General features: G+C 29.5%; 2 protein-coding genes across 2 annotated transcripts; both read right to left on the bottom strand.

Moving 5' to 3' along the window:
* Positions 1 to 447: 447 nt before the first annotated feature.
* On the bottom strand, positions 448 to 2,717 carry LOC137828688 (UDP-glycosyltransferase 84B2). The gene is made up of 2 exons (XM_068635368.2): positions 1,090 to 2,717; positions 448 to 756 (listed from the first exon to the last, which is right to left on the bottom strand). The coding sequence occupies exon 1, from the start codon at positions 2,538 to 2,540 to the stop codon at positions 1,116 to 1,118; it is 1,425 nt and encodes a 474-aa protein (XP_068491469.1). The 5' UTR covers positions 2,541 to 2,717; the 3' UTR covers positions 448 to 756; positions 1,090 to 1,115.
* Positions 2,718 to 11,764: 9,047 nt separating this feature from the next.
* On the bottom strand, positions 11,765 to 12,342 carry LOC150025732 (uncharacterized). The gene has a single exon (XM_090305388.1). The coding sequence runs from the start codon at positions 12,250 to 12,252 to the stop codon at positions 11,992 to 11,994; it is 261 nt and encodes an 86-aa protein (XP_090161514.1). The 5' UTR covers positions 12,253 to 12,342; the 3' UTR covers positions 11,765 to 11,991.
* Between the last annotated feature and the right edge of the window lie 244 nt (positions 12,343 to 12,586).

Consider the following 12,586-nt stretch of genomic DNA (forward strand, 5'->3'; position numbering starts at 1 on the left):
AAACGTATATGTGATATCCCATTTGCATTTTTTTAATTTTATAATATATAATAATGTGTAAAATTAAAAAAAAATCTAAATATAAAATTCTTATATTTCATATACAATTTTTTAGTTAAAATCGTATATGAAATATACATTTTTTATTTTTTAATATATCATAAAAATATTAATAAATTAGATAAGTTTAATTTATTATTTGTAATTGTTTATATATATAATTAAAGAAAAGTATGTTTTATAAAATATCTTTTTAATTGAATAGGGTTTTTGATTTTTTTATTATATTAAATTAAAGAATGATTGAATTTTTAGAAGATATTTTTTTATTCTATATAATTAAAAATTAAATATATCTTTTTGGTTTTTAATACATTAAAATTATTTTAAATTCTTAATAGACCCTAAATAACTCATACAACATTAACGGAAAAGTTAAAAAAAAAATATATAAAAAAAACATTGATCTTAAGGAAAAATACACAAACATGATAATTTAATTTAAAAATTACATAATTTAACAACTTAAACTTAAATATGAACAAACTATCTATAAGATCATCTCTTCAAAGATATTCGTTATCTCACGTCTAAACGAGGATAAGATATCATTATCATTGTTTTCTTTCTCGTTATCGTGAGATGAAATATTGAATCCTATTGAAGACATTTTTGTCTGATGACAATGCATGATAGAAATTGGATGAAATGCGAATAATGGTGTAAATACTGTTGAAGTACCAAATATCTGCAATTCTGCAATGGACGCGAAGAAACAATATTATATATTATAAAATTTAACAATTTAAAAAATGTTATATATATATATATATATATGATTTTTTTTAAGTTTAAACATGACTGACTATTTTAGTATTCAAAAATAGAATTGGGGATTTACTCATTTTTAGAAGATAAAAATATTACCATTTTAAACAATTCTTAAAAGTGTTATGATATTTTCACACTGTATTCCATCTTCCATTTATAATAAAATATTAATATTGAGTTGTAGGATGCAATGTAAAATAACATTTTTGTTTTTAAAAATATTAGCCTACCTTAAAGAAAAACAAAAATGACAGATACCTCGGTTGCAGAGTCTTCTCCAAGATCTAACCATCTAATTTCCCAGAAATAATTTCATCCACAAACGACTGGATATTTCGGTCCGACGAGCCACCGTGAGCCACCGCTTCTCTGGCGGCCCGTTTCAGCTCCGACGGGTTTCTCTTTAACTCCTCCGCCGCAAAAACCTGTTCAAAAGCCCGTTCCACTTCCTCCGTCGCCACAAACCCATCACTCCCCGGCGTAAGCCGAACCCCCACACGAAACACATCGGAAATCAGTTTGGCGTTTGTGGGTTGGTCGGTCCACTGAGGCCAAGCAATCATGGGCGTGCCTGTGGTTATGGCTTCCAACATGGAGTTCCACCCACAGTGCGTTAAGAAACAAGCTATCGCAGGGTGACTCAAGACCTTGGTTTGCGGGCACCATGGGACCACCATTCCTTGTTCTTTGCTCTCTTCAACAAACCCTTCTGGCAGCGGAACCGGTTCCTCTCCTTCTTTATTCTTAATCACCCAAAGAAAAGGTTTGTTGCTGTTCTTCAAAGCTTTGGCTATGCTCTCCAGTTGCTTAGCGGTAAACACAATGAGGCTCCCAAAGGAGACGTATATAACCGAAGAAGGAGGTTGGTGGGTGAGCCACTCCATGCACGAGTCCTGTGGTTTCCACATTTCGATTCCCACATCTTCGTTTTCGTCTTCGCCCAGTAAGGAAGGAGGGACTAGTGGACCAACCGTTGTTATGGGGCATAACTCACCCATGGAATCTATTACTTCTTTCTCCAACTCATAGAAAGAGTTTGCGAGTACCCACTTGAGCTTTTTCATGTGTTGGAGCATCTCCGCCAGCACCTTGGGCATGCTTCCAAAAGGGTTTGATGGGAGAACAAAAGAAGGAAGGTCTTGGGGCTGTAGCAATGGAAGACCGGGTAAGTTGACACTCATGGAAGGGTTTTCGAGAGTGGGGAATTCGTTTAAGCTGTTGTAGAAACGGTAGTATATGGCGTAGAGAGCGCAGGGTTGGATCCACAGACATGCACAAGGGATGTTGTAGCTGGCAGCTACATCTGCAACCCATGGCACAAATGGGTTGTTGATGATGCAAGCGAGTTTTTTGGAAGTGTTAAGGAAGTGGTTTTTTATGATGTTGGAGACGTTAACGGGTCCGAATTTTCCGATGAGTTCCATGTACGTGTCGTAGGTGTCCTTGTTTGGGGATTTTCCAAAGCCATCGGAGAAGAAAATGATTTGGATTCCGTTTGTGGTGATGGAAGTGGGGACGGTGTCGGCGGCGTGTGCGGTGGAGGATTTGAAGATGCGGTGGTAAACTAATTCTGTGGTGGCAAGCGTGACGTGGAGACCTCGGGCTAGTAGGGTTTTGCCTAGCCTGAGCAAAGGGTTGATGTGACCTTGGGCTGATAAAGAGACCATAAGAATGTGAAGGTGTTCCTGGGTTTTGTCTGTGGAAGCCATGGATTGACAGTGACCTTAGCGAGAACGGTGTTGGTGGAGTAAATGAGAGACGTTGAAAGACAACTGCAATAAGTGCCATCTATAATGCCTGACTACCGTACATATCGGATTCCATATCCGTCACAATTAGTTTCCCATGTGTTTTATATGATGTGTGGGGTATAATATTTTGGAAAAAGTTTCTTTAACATCATTAACTAAAAATATATATTTGATAAATATTTATATTAATATAATAATATTATGAATTAAAAAATAAAATAAAAATAAATAAAATATTAATTTATTGAGATGTGAAATATATGTCTCTTCGTCATGAAAATAATGCATATCTTCTTAAGCTTGCTTGGAATTTTGCTTATAGCAACATGCCTTGGTCTTTGCTCTTGAAAGGGAGGGTTCTTAAATCAAAATATGAGTTTAGAATGGTTTATAAATCCTCATCTCTTTGATCTGATATTAAGCGATTTTATTTTACTATACTTTATTATACTTTTTGGACTATTGATACCTGTTCTTTTATTCATTTATGGAATGATAAATGGTGTTTTACTATGACTTTTTTTCTTCGAACCAGGAGTTCCCTGTGATTGGGGTAAATTCATTTGGTATTCATCTATTCCGCCTTCCAAAACTCTAGTACTTTGGAAAGTTTTTCATGGACGACTTCCTAGAGATCAACATATTATGAATAAAGGTTGGCATATATGTTCTATGTGTACGCTTTCTGAAAAGTATGATGAATCTATTCAACATTTATTTTTTGAATCTTCTAATGCTTTGCATATTTGAAGTTAAGTTTGAGAGTTCTTTCTTACTTCTCATTTCTCTAATAAGGATGATCTTCTTTCTTTTATTAAGAGTGATGGTAGTCATTTAGTTAAATTGATTAAGCTTTGTTGTGGTAACTTTTTCTATTTAGATGATATGGCATATGAAGAATTATGCTAGATTTTTCAGGATAAGATTATGGTTTCTAGGACTATTTCGGTATTTAAAGATTTAACTTGTCTAGTGGAAAATCGTCTAAAACTTTGAAGAATGATATATTGGATTTCAACGTGATTAAGTTTTTTGATATTAATACTCGTAGTGGTAAAGTTCTTCGTTATCTTCCTGTTAGATGAGAGTTTCCTTCACCAAGGTTAAAATTAACACAGATGGGGTTGTTAGGGATATCCTGATCTTACTACATGTAGAGGTATTTTTCGTGGGAGTTATGGAAAAATTTATTGGTGTTTTCTCTATGTTTCTTGATGTTCATACTGGAGTTATAAATGCTATGAAGGAAACTCAAAAGATGGAGCTTACTAATATTTGACTTGAATGTAATTATGACTTGATTAGTATTGTGTTTACTTCTAGTACTAACTCAACTGTAAGAAATAAGCAGCTCATAAAATAAGTTTGTAACTACTTATAGAGTATAAAATATCTTTATTTTTAATGAATGTGTGATATTCAACATGTTTCCTTCTAGAATCTGTTGGGAGTAGAGAAAAGTAGGAGTTTGAATCAAACACCATTAGGGAGAGAGTGACAAGGCGTTCACATATTAAGCATTAGAAGAACAAAATTGTTCAAACTGAAATTGAGTGAAAGTGATGAAATATTCAAAAGGATATGAACCTGTTTCACGTTAAGGATGGAGGCTAATGCAGATGCAGTGTATAATGTATACCTTTTGCAGTAACATGAACCACTTCATTAGACAAGCCACCGGTTTGGTGGATAAGCAATCTGCATGTTGCAGGAAGGAAAGTTCACGAATTGTATCTTTCAGAGTACACTAATGGAAAAAGTATTTTGCATTCGTGGCCATTCATCAATATATGGTGCCTCATTACAACTTAGAGTAGTTCTAATCTTGTGAAGGAAAATGGAGCTAAGTTAACACATTCTGTTCAAAATAACATTTTTTTTTTCTAGTTGTAGGTTGCTTTCAAAACTACTATTTCTGGTGGAGTCAACTTTTCCATTTTCCATCCATTTTCTTTTGTCTAGCACAGCAGCCAAAAAAGATAGCCTCAACATACTTACCATAATGGCCAAAGTATAAAAGTGGTGAAAGTTACACAAAAAAGGAAAATAATACTTTTACAAACTTAAGTAAAATACACTAATCTTATAACCCAATATAATAATAATCAAGATTTTAAATTCAAAACTAAAATAAATATTATTATTTTTTGATTTTTTTTTTGAAGAAAACAATATTATAACATAACACCAATAAATCTTAAATATTTAATATACGAAAGTGAAAATAACTATTTTAACACTACCACTACAACAAAATTAGTTTTAATTGCTAATTAGATATCAATTTAGAAACTATTTAATAATAGTAGAAACTAATTTAGAAATCATTTTTTTTTTCTAAAATAGTCTCTAATTTAGTTACTATTGCAACTAATTATTTTGATCTTTAAAAATTAGTTTTTATTTATTATTTTTTTTATAAGCTTTAAGATAATAAGTATAAGAATTTTGTTTTCTATATATTGTTGTTTCTTATACTCATCCTTTTTAATGGATAACAAACTCACACTTAGAATTTTAATAATTATAATTTTTAAATGATGGTATATTATTTGATGTTCAACAAACAAAACTATAGCTTTCTTGTTGGAAAAACTTTGACACTCACCCAAAATATTTACACCCATTTAACAATTATTTCAACTATAATAATATATATTGATATTTTAAGTTAAAAAAAATAAAAGCTTTGGTTTCAGTTCATTTTATTATAGAATATTAATTAAATTTATGTGTTGAACAAATTAAATGATAATTCCAACAATAAATATAGTTAAGTACTAGTTCTTTGCTACAAGTCTCATTTAAAATAAAAATACGTTTTCTATTTCTTATATACTTTAAAAACATCCAAAATTATTTATATCAGGAATTCATAAATACTTTTCATTTTTAGTTTTTTGTAAATTTGAAATAAATAATATTATATTTTAAATATAAAATCAAATCAGAAAAAATAATATGTCTAAATAAAGTTACAAAATAAAATATTGATATAAATAAAATTAATTTTAAAGAAATAAATTCAAATAAATTACATCACAGTATAAATTTAATGAAAAATATTCTTTTTTAAAATAAATTTAGTTTTATAAATCTAAATAAAAAAATAAATTTATAAAATTAAATTATAAATAAAAGAGTAATTATAATCACCCATCCTCGTTAAAAGAAAATTTACGGTTATTGACAATCAATAAAAGTGATTATTCGACACGACTACTACAATAATATAAAAGTGAAATTAAACAACACACAACTTCTAATAATTAAAACCAATATTACCAACAAGATTAAACTTTAAAAAAACGACAGTCTAGCTAATAATGTAATTACATACAAGTAATGTTAACATAGATAAATTCAAATGTGTTTAATGTATATCTCATCTCTTCTATTTTTTTCCCCTCTAATAGCATGTATAAAATTAAAATAAAACAGCACAATTAGTTACCAATCAATTTGTATATTTAATTAAGAGCATCTTATTATTTAATTTAATTTAAACATTCACTAAAGTTGATACTCTTTATTGTTAACTATCCTCGTTATTTATTTCAACTCCGTTCATTTTTCATCTTTTTTCTGAAAATGTTTAGAGAAAAATTATTAAAAGTATATATAAAAAGTAAACTTAAATAATTTTGTGACTTGTAAGTTTTTGAAGCAACCCTACCTCGCAAATATAAACGAAATTTAAGTATTATATATCAATGATATTTTAAATTAGATAACATAAATACTATTCAAATATTAATTTTTAACAACCAGTATAAAAATATTAAATCCTGAATTTATAACTAAAACATTAATGATTTTGATTAAAACAATTTATTACATCCATATTATATTTTTGGTATACATATTTTTGTTGTTGATCTTGACTATATTTTAAAATTAAAAAAAAAAATCTATAGTAATATATAATAGGATTCTTATTTCATATTTTTAATTTTTTTTTCATAAATACATTTTAAAAGTATCAAAAACATAAATATAAATTACTCATGTGTTAAAAGTTATTATATACTATAAGTCATTTATCACTATTCTTTATTTCCTTAAAAAATATAGACACACAGAATGCCTCTTTCTCATTAATAATAATAATAATAAAAAGAAGATTTTCTGTTATATTAAAAGTTATTGTATTTCTTATAGCTATTTGTTTATATAGGAATTTTTGAAAAATAAATATGCATATAGATAAATCACATCACAGTTAATAAAAAGTATATTATAAAAAAATACATTAGTTACTATAAGATTGATGGACTGGTTTGTGTCCTTGATTTTTACTTCTCATATTCAGTGTGTTTTGTTGCTACCATTATTTAGTGTGTTTTGTTGCTACCATTATTTGTTATTGGTCTTCACAGATTCATGTAAGTTGGAAAAATTAAAATTATTATACAGTAGTTATTGCTCTTGTTGAGTTATTATTTTATTGTGTTGAATTTTCCATCAATATACAGTCAAATTTTATTTATTTTTAATTGAAATTCGTGTTGGATTTTGATGCTCAAATTTTATACTCGAATTTTGCTTTTATTTTTCTTTTCTGGCTTATTGGTTCTTGAATAATACTCCAAATTTCTGATGGAATTTTGAAGCTTGAATTTCGCACTCCCTTCTTGTTATTTGAATATTACTATGCGATTTTGATGTTGGAATTTTATGCTTTGTGAAGCAAAAAGTGTTGGATTAAACGATAAACACTTTATTCTTCACAAGTTATAAATCCAGAGGAGGATTAGTTGAGAAAAAAAGTGTTATAGTTTTCTCTTCAATGTGTTAATTGGGAAGTGAAAAGTGTGAAAAGAATAGTCAACAACATTACCTTTTAACGTAAGTATTCGAGTGGAGTTTACATGTGTTGCTCCAAACATTCTCAAACTGTCTCCTCCAGCAGTTGTTATCTAGTAATTCAATATTTTATACCTCTTTTCCCATTCTCTAAAAAAGTGCTACTACATATATATAGCTATTTAATTAAAAAAATCTCACATCAATTAAAAATAAAATAAAAATATTTTAAAATGATTATAAATATCATTTTCTAAGATTAATTTATTACCTGAATCATTTAAAACGTATTATGATGAAAGTCAGCAATTTCAAAATATATGTTTTATGAATGAGTTGTAATCGGACTATGTATAGATAAAAAAAAATGAAGGAAACATATTGATAAAAATAAATGAATAAATTGAAAGAATTTAAAAGAAATACAAATACGAACTATAATGAAACTTTAATATTATAGATAGATAAATCACAGAGAACTTTCATTAATTAATTGTGTGTATATGTGTATATATATATATATATATATATGATCTGATGAGTATCACATATAACAATGACAAAGGAATTCCCTATGTAATTTATAAAGAAAAAGCAGGGACAGTGACAAGGACAGAAAATCATTAGCCACATAAGAGCCAAATACTTCAAATCACACATAAAAACGAAAAGTGTTAGCTGAGATGATGGAAGTTTCTTAGTTTATGAAGCTCTAATTATTAATTATTGTTAGGTTTAGAGTGGGAAGGTAGTGCCTCTTTATGCCCTGGTCCATCGGGGCTTGGACCACTGTTGTCCATTACAATAAGTTTCCGAACCATCTTCTTCTCTCCATCTCCCACATTCAAGCTTCTCAGAACTGTGTTTGACAACTCCACAATGCTTCTCCTTGCTTCTTCATCAGCATCTGCATGCACCACTAGAGTGTTAAGTGGTCGTGCCGTCGCATGTTGGATGTTCAGCCACACCACGATAACAATGAAGGCTAAGGATTGGAGTTTTCCAGCCATGACAGGGAGCTAGATGCAGCAGCAAATGAATGGAATTATTAATCTTTGAAGGTGAATATGATTTTGTTAGTTTTGTTGTGAATAGAGTACCATAGTGCACTTCTTTTTATAGTGTTTCTTCCAATGCACTGTTCACTGATAACATAGTATCATGATGTCCATAAACTATAGTGCCTGACATGACATCTTGCATTACCCTAATATTTCCCCTCCTAGTTTTGAACTCCATAAGAAACGAAGGAGCAAGTAAACTTTTGAACGAATACTTGTAGAAAAATAAAATTAATTAAGTTTTGTTTCATATTTAAAATCAACTTCTCTATATATTTATGTTATATGATACTTTTTATAAATTAATATAAGTAAATTAATCTTAATTTATATTAGAAAGGGAGATTAATCAATTCTAAGGTCAAATTTGTACTCACTTATATATTATATATTATGAATTGACTTTATCTCTCATTGATTGCACCTTCTTACATCGAGATTGTATCGAGATTGTATCGAGATTGTAGTGTGAATGACATAATAGACCTAACAAACTCATGTTATAATAGACTCTGAATGACTTGATGCTATATTGAGAACTGAATTTTAAGTTTCACTTAAACTTACAAAACTGATTTGTAAAACGATATTTTTAACCTTATACCCACTTATATAATATGGATTAATCTTTTCTCTAATCAATTTGAGATGTTCAATAACTTACTGGAAAAATTTTAATTTATTTTGTTTTGTGGATAACAAAACGTATACGAATGGACTTGATTTGTTAGCATAGTTTATGATTGCAGCTTCACTGACAAAGGAGATGAAGTATAGTTTCAAGAAACAACCAAGTTATAATAGGAAATGTAAGGAAAATGTTAGTTCTAGTATCCCAGATTTGGAAAAAAAGTTAATTTTGGAATTACACAGTGGCATTGGAGGGCAATGACTTGTGGAGGAGGAACAAAACTTGTTGAAATGCAAGTAAAATGGACAAACAACGTCTACATTCATGCATGTAAGTCATGATGATGGAGGAGGAGGAATAATGCACTTAACACCTTTTAATTCCAGTAACATGAACTACCTCCTTTTTCTTTTTCTATTATGACCATATAAACCACTACTTTTGGTCCATCACCACCCTCAAACAATTTTTGTATCAATATTTGTTTAACTTATATCTACATGAATTTTAATTTATATATTAGATCATTTTCTTCTCCCCATAAAAAGTAGTAGTGGGGAATTTATGAACTCTATTCGTTGTATCTTCTTTTTACTTTCATATGCTTTGACTACCAATTTCCAACTTCTTCAAACCTTTGGAATTTACGTAGTTTATGGTTCCTTTTGGGTTTAGGTCAACTACAAGTACAACACGCAAGTTCATCCATGAAATTGAGTTTCAGGGGAAACATCTTGTTTTGCTTTCAAGGAAGAGAGTAAATTCCAAACCATTTGATTTTGTCTATAAATCTTTTGTCCTTTTATGCAAATGGAAGTAACCTCACACTTTCTTCTTTTCCCTTTCTTTTGTAACAATTCCATTCAACTTTACTGCATTCATCGTACCTTAAATTCAAACCTTACTCCATTTGCAATTTTGGAGTGCACGTATAAAACACTATTTCCTTCTGTTTTCTTCATTTATTTTGGATTTTGAAGGAAACATAACATTCACCCCCATTCTTAGGGTAACTTAAACCTAGGAAGAAGAAGAAAAACTGATAAACATAATAAGTGATGTAACGAACAAACATGATAAGAATGGAATAAAAAAACAAAAATATACTTTTAACAACCTGTTAGTGACATAACAGTTTTAAATAAATATATATATATATATATATAATTAAAAGTAAAATTATAATTAAATTATTTGAAAAATTATTAAAATAATAATATTAAGAGTTGTATAATGAGAGTAAAAAAAGAGAGTGAATTATGTATTTTTCATACTCCATAAAAAAATATCATCATGCATTCTATTTTTAAATTGAAATAATGTAGTGGAAAGAGAAAAAAAATATACAAAAACATAATGGATAATGTAAAAGGAGTAAAAAGATAAGAAAAAAATAAGATTAAAAAAATATTAGAAGCTGAGTATTTGTTTATAGTAAACCGGTTTTAAATGGGTTGACGTTTTATAACGTATATATTTTTAACCATAATATTAATACGAATTATTTTATAATTTTGACTAAATATATATTAAATTCAGATGCTCACTAATTGAATAACACTGGCTAAGAGTTATGCATGTTTTTCTCCATGCAAAAAGAATCAGACAAAATAATTATAACCCATTTGATGAAGACAGAGAGACAATGGCCCATTAAATATTGGATCGTCAGCACTGGCTCACTAGGTATGTCGCAGGAGAGATAATTACTCTTTGTACCCCTCAATTTGAACCTGCACACCCACATCTCTTGAAAAGACGATTTTACCTTTCTTTAAAATGATTTCTGGATTATCAAATCTTTTCCATAAGAAACCTTCTCTTATTCAAAAATACATTTTTGAAAAGACTTTCTGAAAGGGATTTTGAGAATAAACTTTTAAGGACATATATAGTATCTTTTAAAATACGGTTAAAAACAATTTAATTTTAATATATTTCTTATAATTTGGGAAGCTTGTTTTTAAATAATTTCTTTTTTTAAGTACTGTATGAGTTATTGTTGGAGATCTCATATTAACTAGAGGTTAAAATTTTTTTTAAGTCTAACTCAATCTCGTCAAATCGACTTATAAGATAAGGTTTGCACCTACTTATATATTATGAAATGTCTTAATTTCTAGTCGACGTGAAATCTTCAACCATAACAGTGGTAGGGTGCAGTGGGAGAGGAAGAGACAGGGCAATTTGATAATTTCTTACAAGTGTAGGGTGCAGGAAGTAATTCTTGGCAGGAGAATATTGTTGTCTGTCTTAACCCGTGTCCTGACATTTGTTACCGTGAATTTAAATTTTCTAAGTTTTGTGTGGGATTTGTTCACCTAACTTTGACCTACTTTGTTTTCATTTCTTCTTATAACCCCTCTGCTTTGTAGGAGAACCCGTACATTTTTATCAATTTCAATGCTATTATAAGATCCACATTTTTATAATTTAATTTTAAAACTAATTTAATTATACAATTAATTTTTTTATATTTTAAAATCTACGAAGTTATATATACTCTTATTGAACACATCATTATGTTTTGATGGAGTCTTTTTATTAAATTATGATATCAAATGTAAAATCAAGACTAAAATTCTTGCATTATAAAGATATAAATCGTAAGACAAATGTTAATAAGACTATTCATGATTCCAGTTCTTTTACTCGAAGTTAATATTAGTCAAAGAAACAGAACTCAGAAGTTTCTATTGGAAATGAAAATGATTATTACTGTAACAAACTAAAAACAAAAGGGTTTAATAGAGGGTTAAAGAATCATTAACTAAATATGTCTCTCACTCTAATCAAGATGGGTGATTACAGAAGCATTGACATTGAATCATTGTGCAGCTAATGTTAGATGCAAAACTTGTAGAGTAGGACAAAGAATTAGCACTTAATGAGAGTTGTTGTTGGTGATGTGCTAGTGTCCTTGACCTGGACTAGGACCAGAATTTTTCATCCCTCCAACATTTTCAAGCTTGTTAAGTCTGTGTCCAATACCAGGACTTGGACCAGAGCTCTTCAATGTTCTGAAGACTCCCTTCACCTCTCTGACAGCACCATCTTTCCTTGGTGGATAAATAGGCAGTGGTCGGGATTCTGATACATGAAGCAAAGAGGTACAGAAGAAAGCAAGAAGAACAAGAATGAGGAAGGAAACAGACTTGATTCTTGTGTTCATGTTGAATGAAGTTGAAGGTTTATTTGGTGATATGGTATGATATGATATGATACTCTTAAAAGGGTATCTTAATTTTGATTTGTATTGCTAAAGTGGGAGCATGGAAGGTCCTATATTTATAGGGAAAGAATGTCTGCTATATATGGATATGAATGTGGAGTTCACAATTTAAAACCATGTGAAACTACAGAAATAGTGAGGTGGTGCCGCCAGATGTAGTTCAATCATACCTTCTCCTTAAGGTAGGTTCATTTCAAAGATAGATGGTAGCAAAAAAAAGAAGGTTTGGCCAATTGAAAATGATGTTTGATCAGAGGTTGAAATTTTTACTAAT

The sequence above is a fragment of the Phaseolus vulgaris genome, chromosome 7 (assembly GCF_051622355.1).
Source record: "Phaseolus vulgaris cultivar YP4 chromosome 7, ASM5162235v1, whole genome shotgun sequence".
NCBI classification, from domain to species: Eukaryota; Viridiplantae; Streptophyta; class Magnoliopsida; order Fabales; family Fabaceae; genus Phaseolus; species Phaseolus vulgaris.

Bases quoted from the DNA above. Each gene is read 5' to 3' on its own strand.
- LOC150025732 (XM_090305388.1), bottom strand. From the start codon at position 12,252: ATGAACACAAGAATCAAGTCTGTTTCCTTCCTCATTCTTGTTCTTCTT.
- LOC137828688 (XM_068635368.2), bottom strand. From the start codon at position 2,540: ATGGCTTCCACAGACAAAACCCAGGAACACCTTCACATTCTTATGGTC.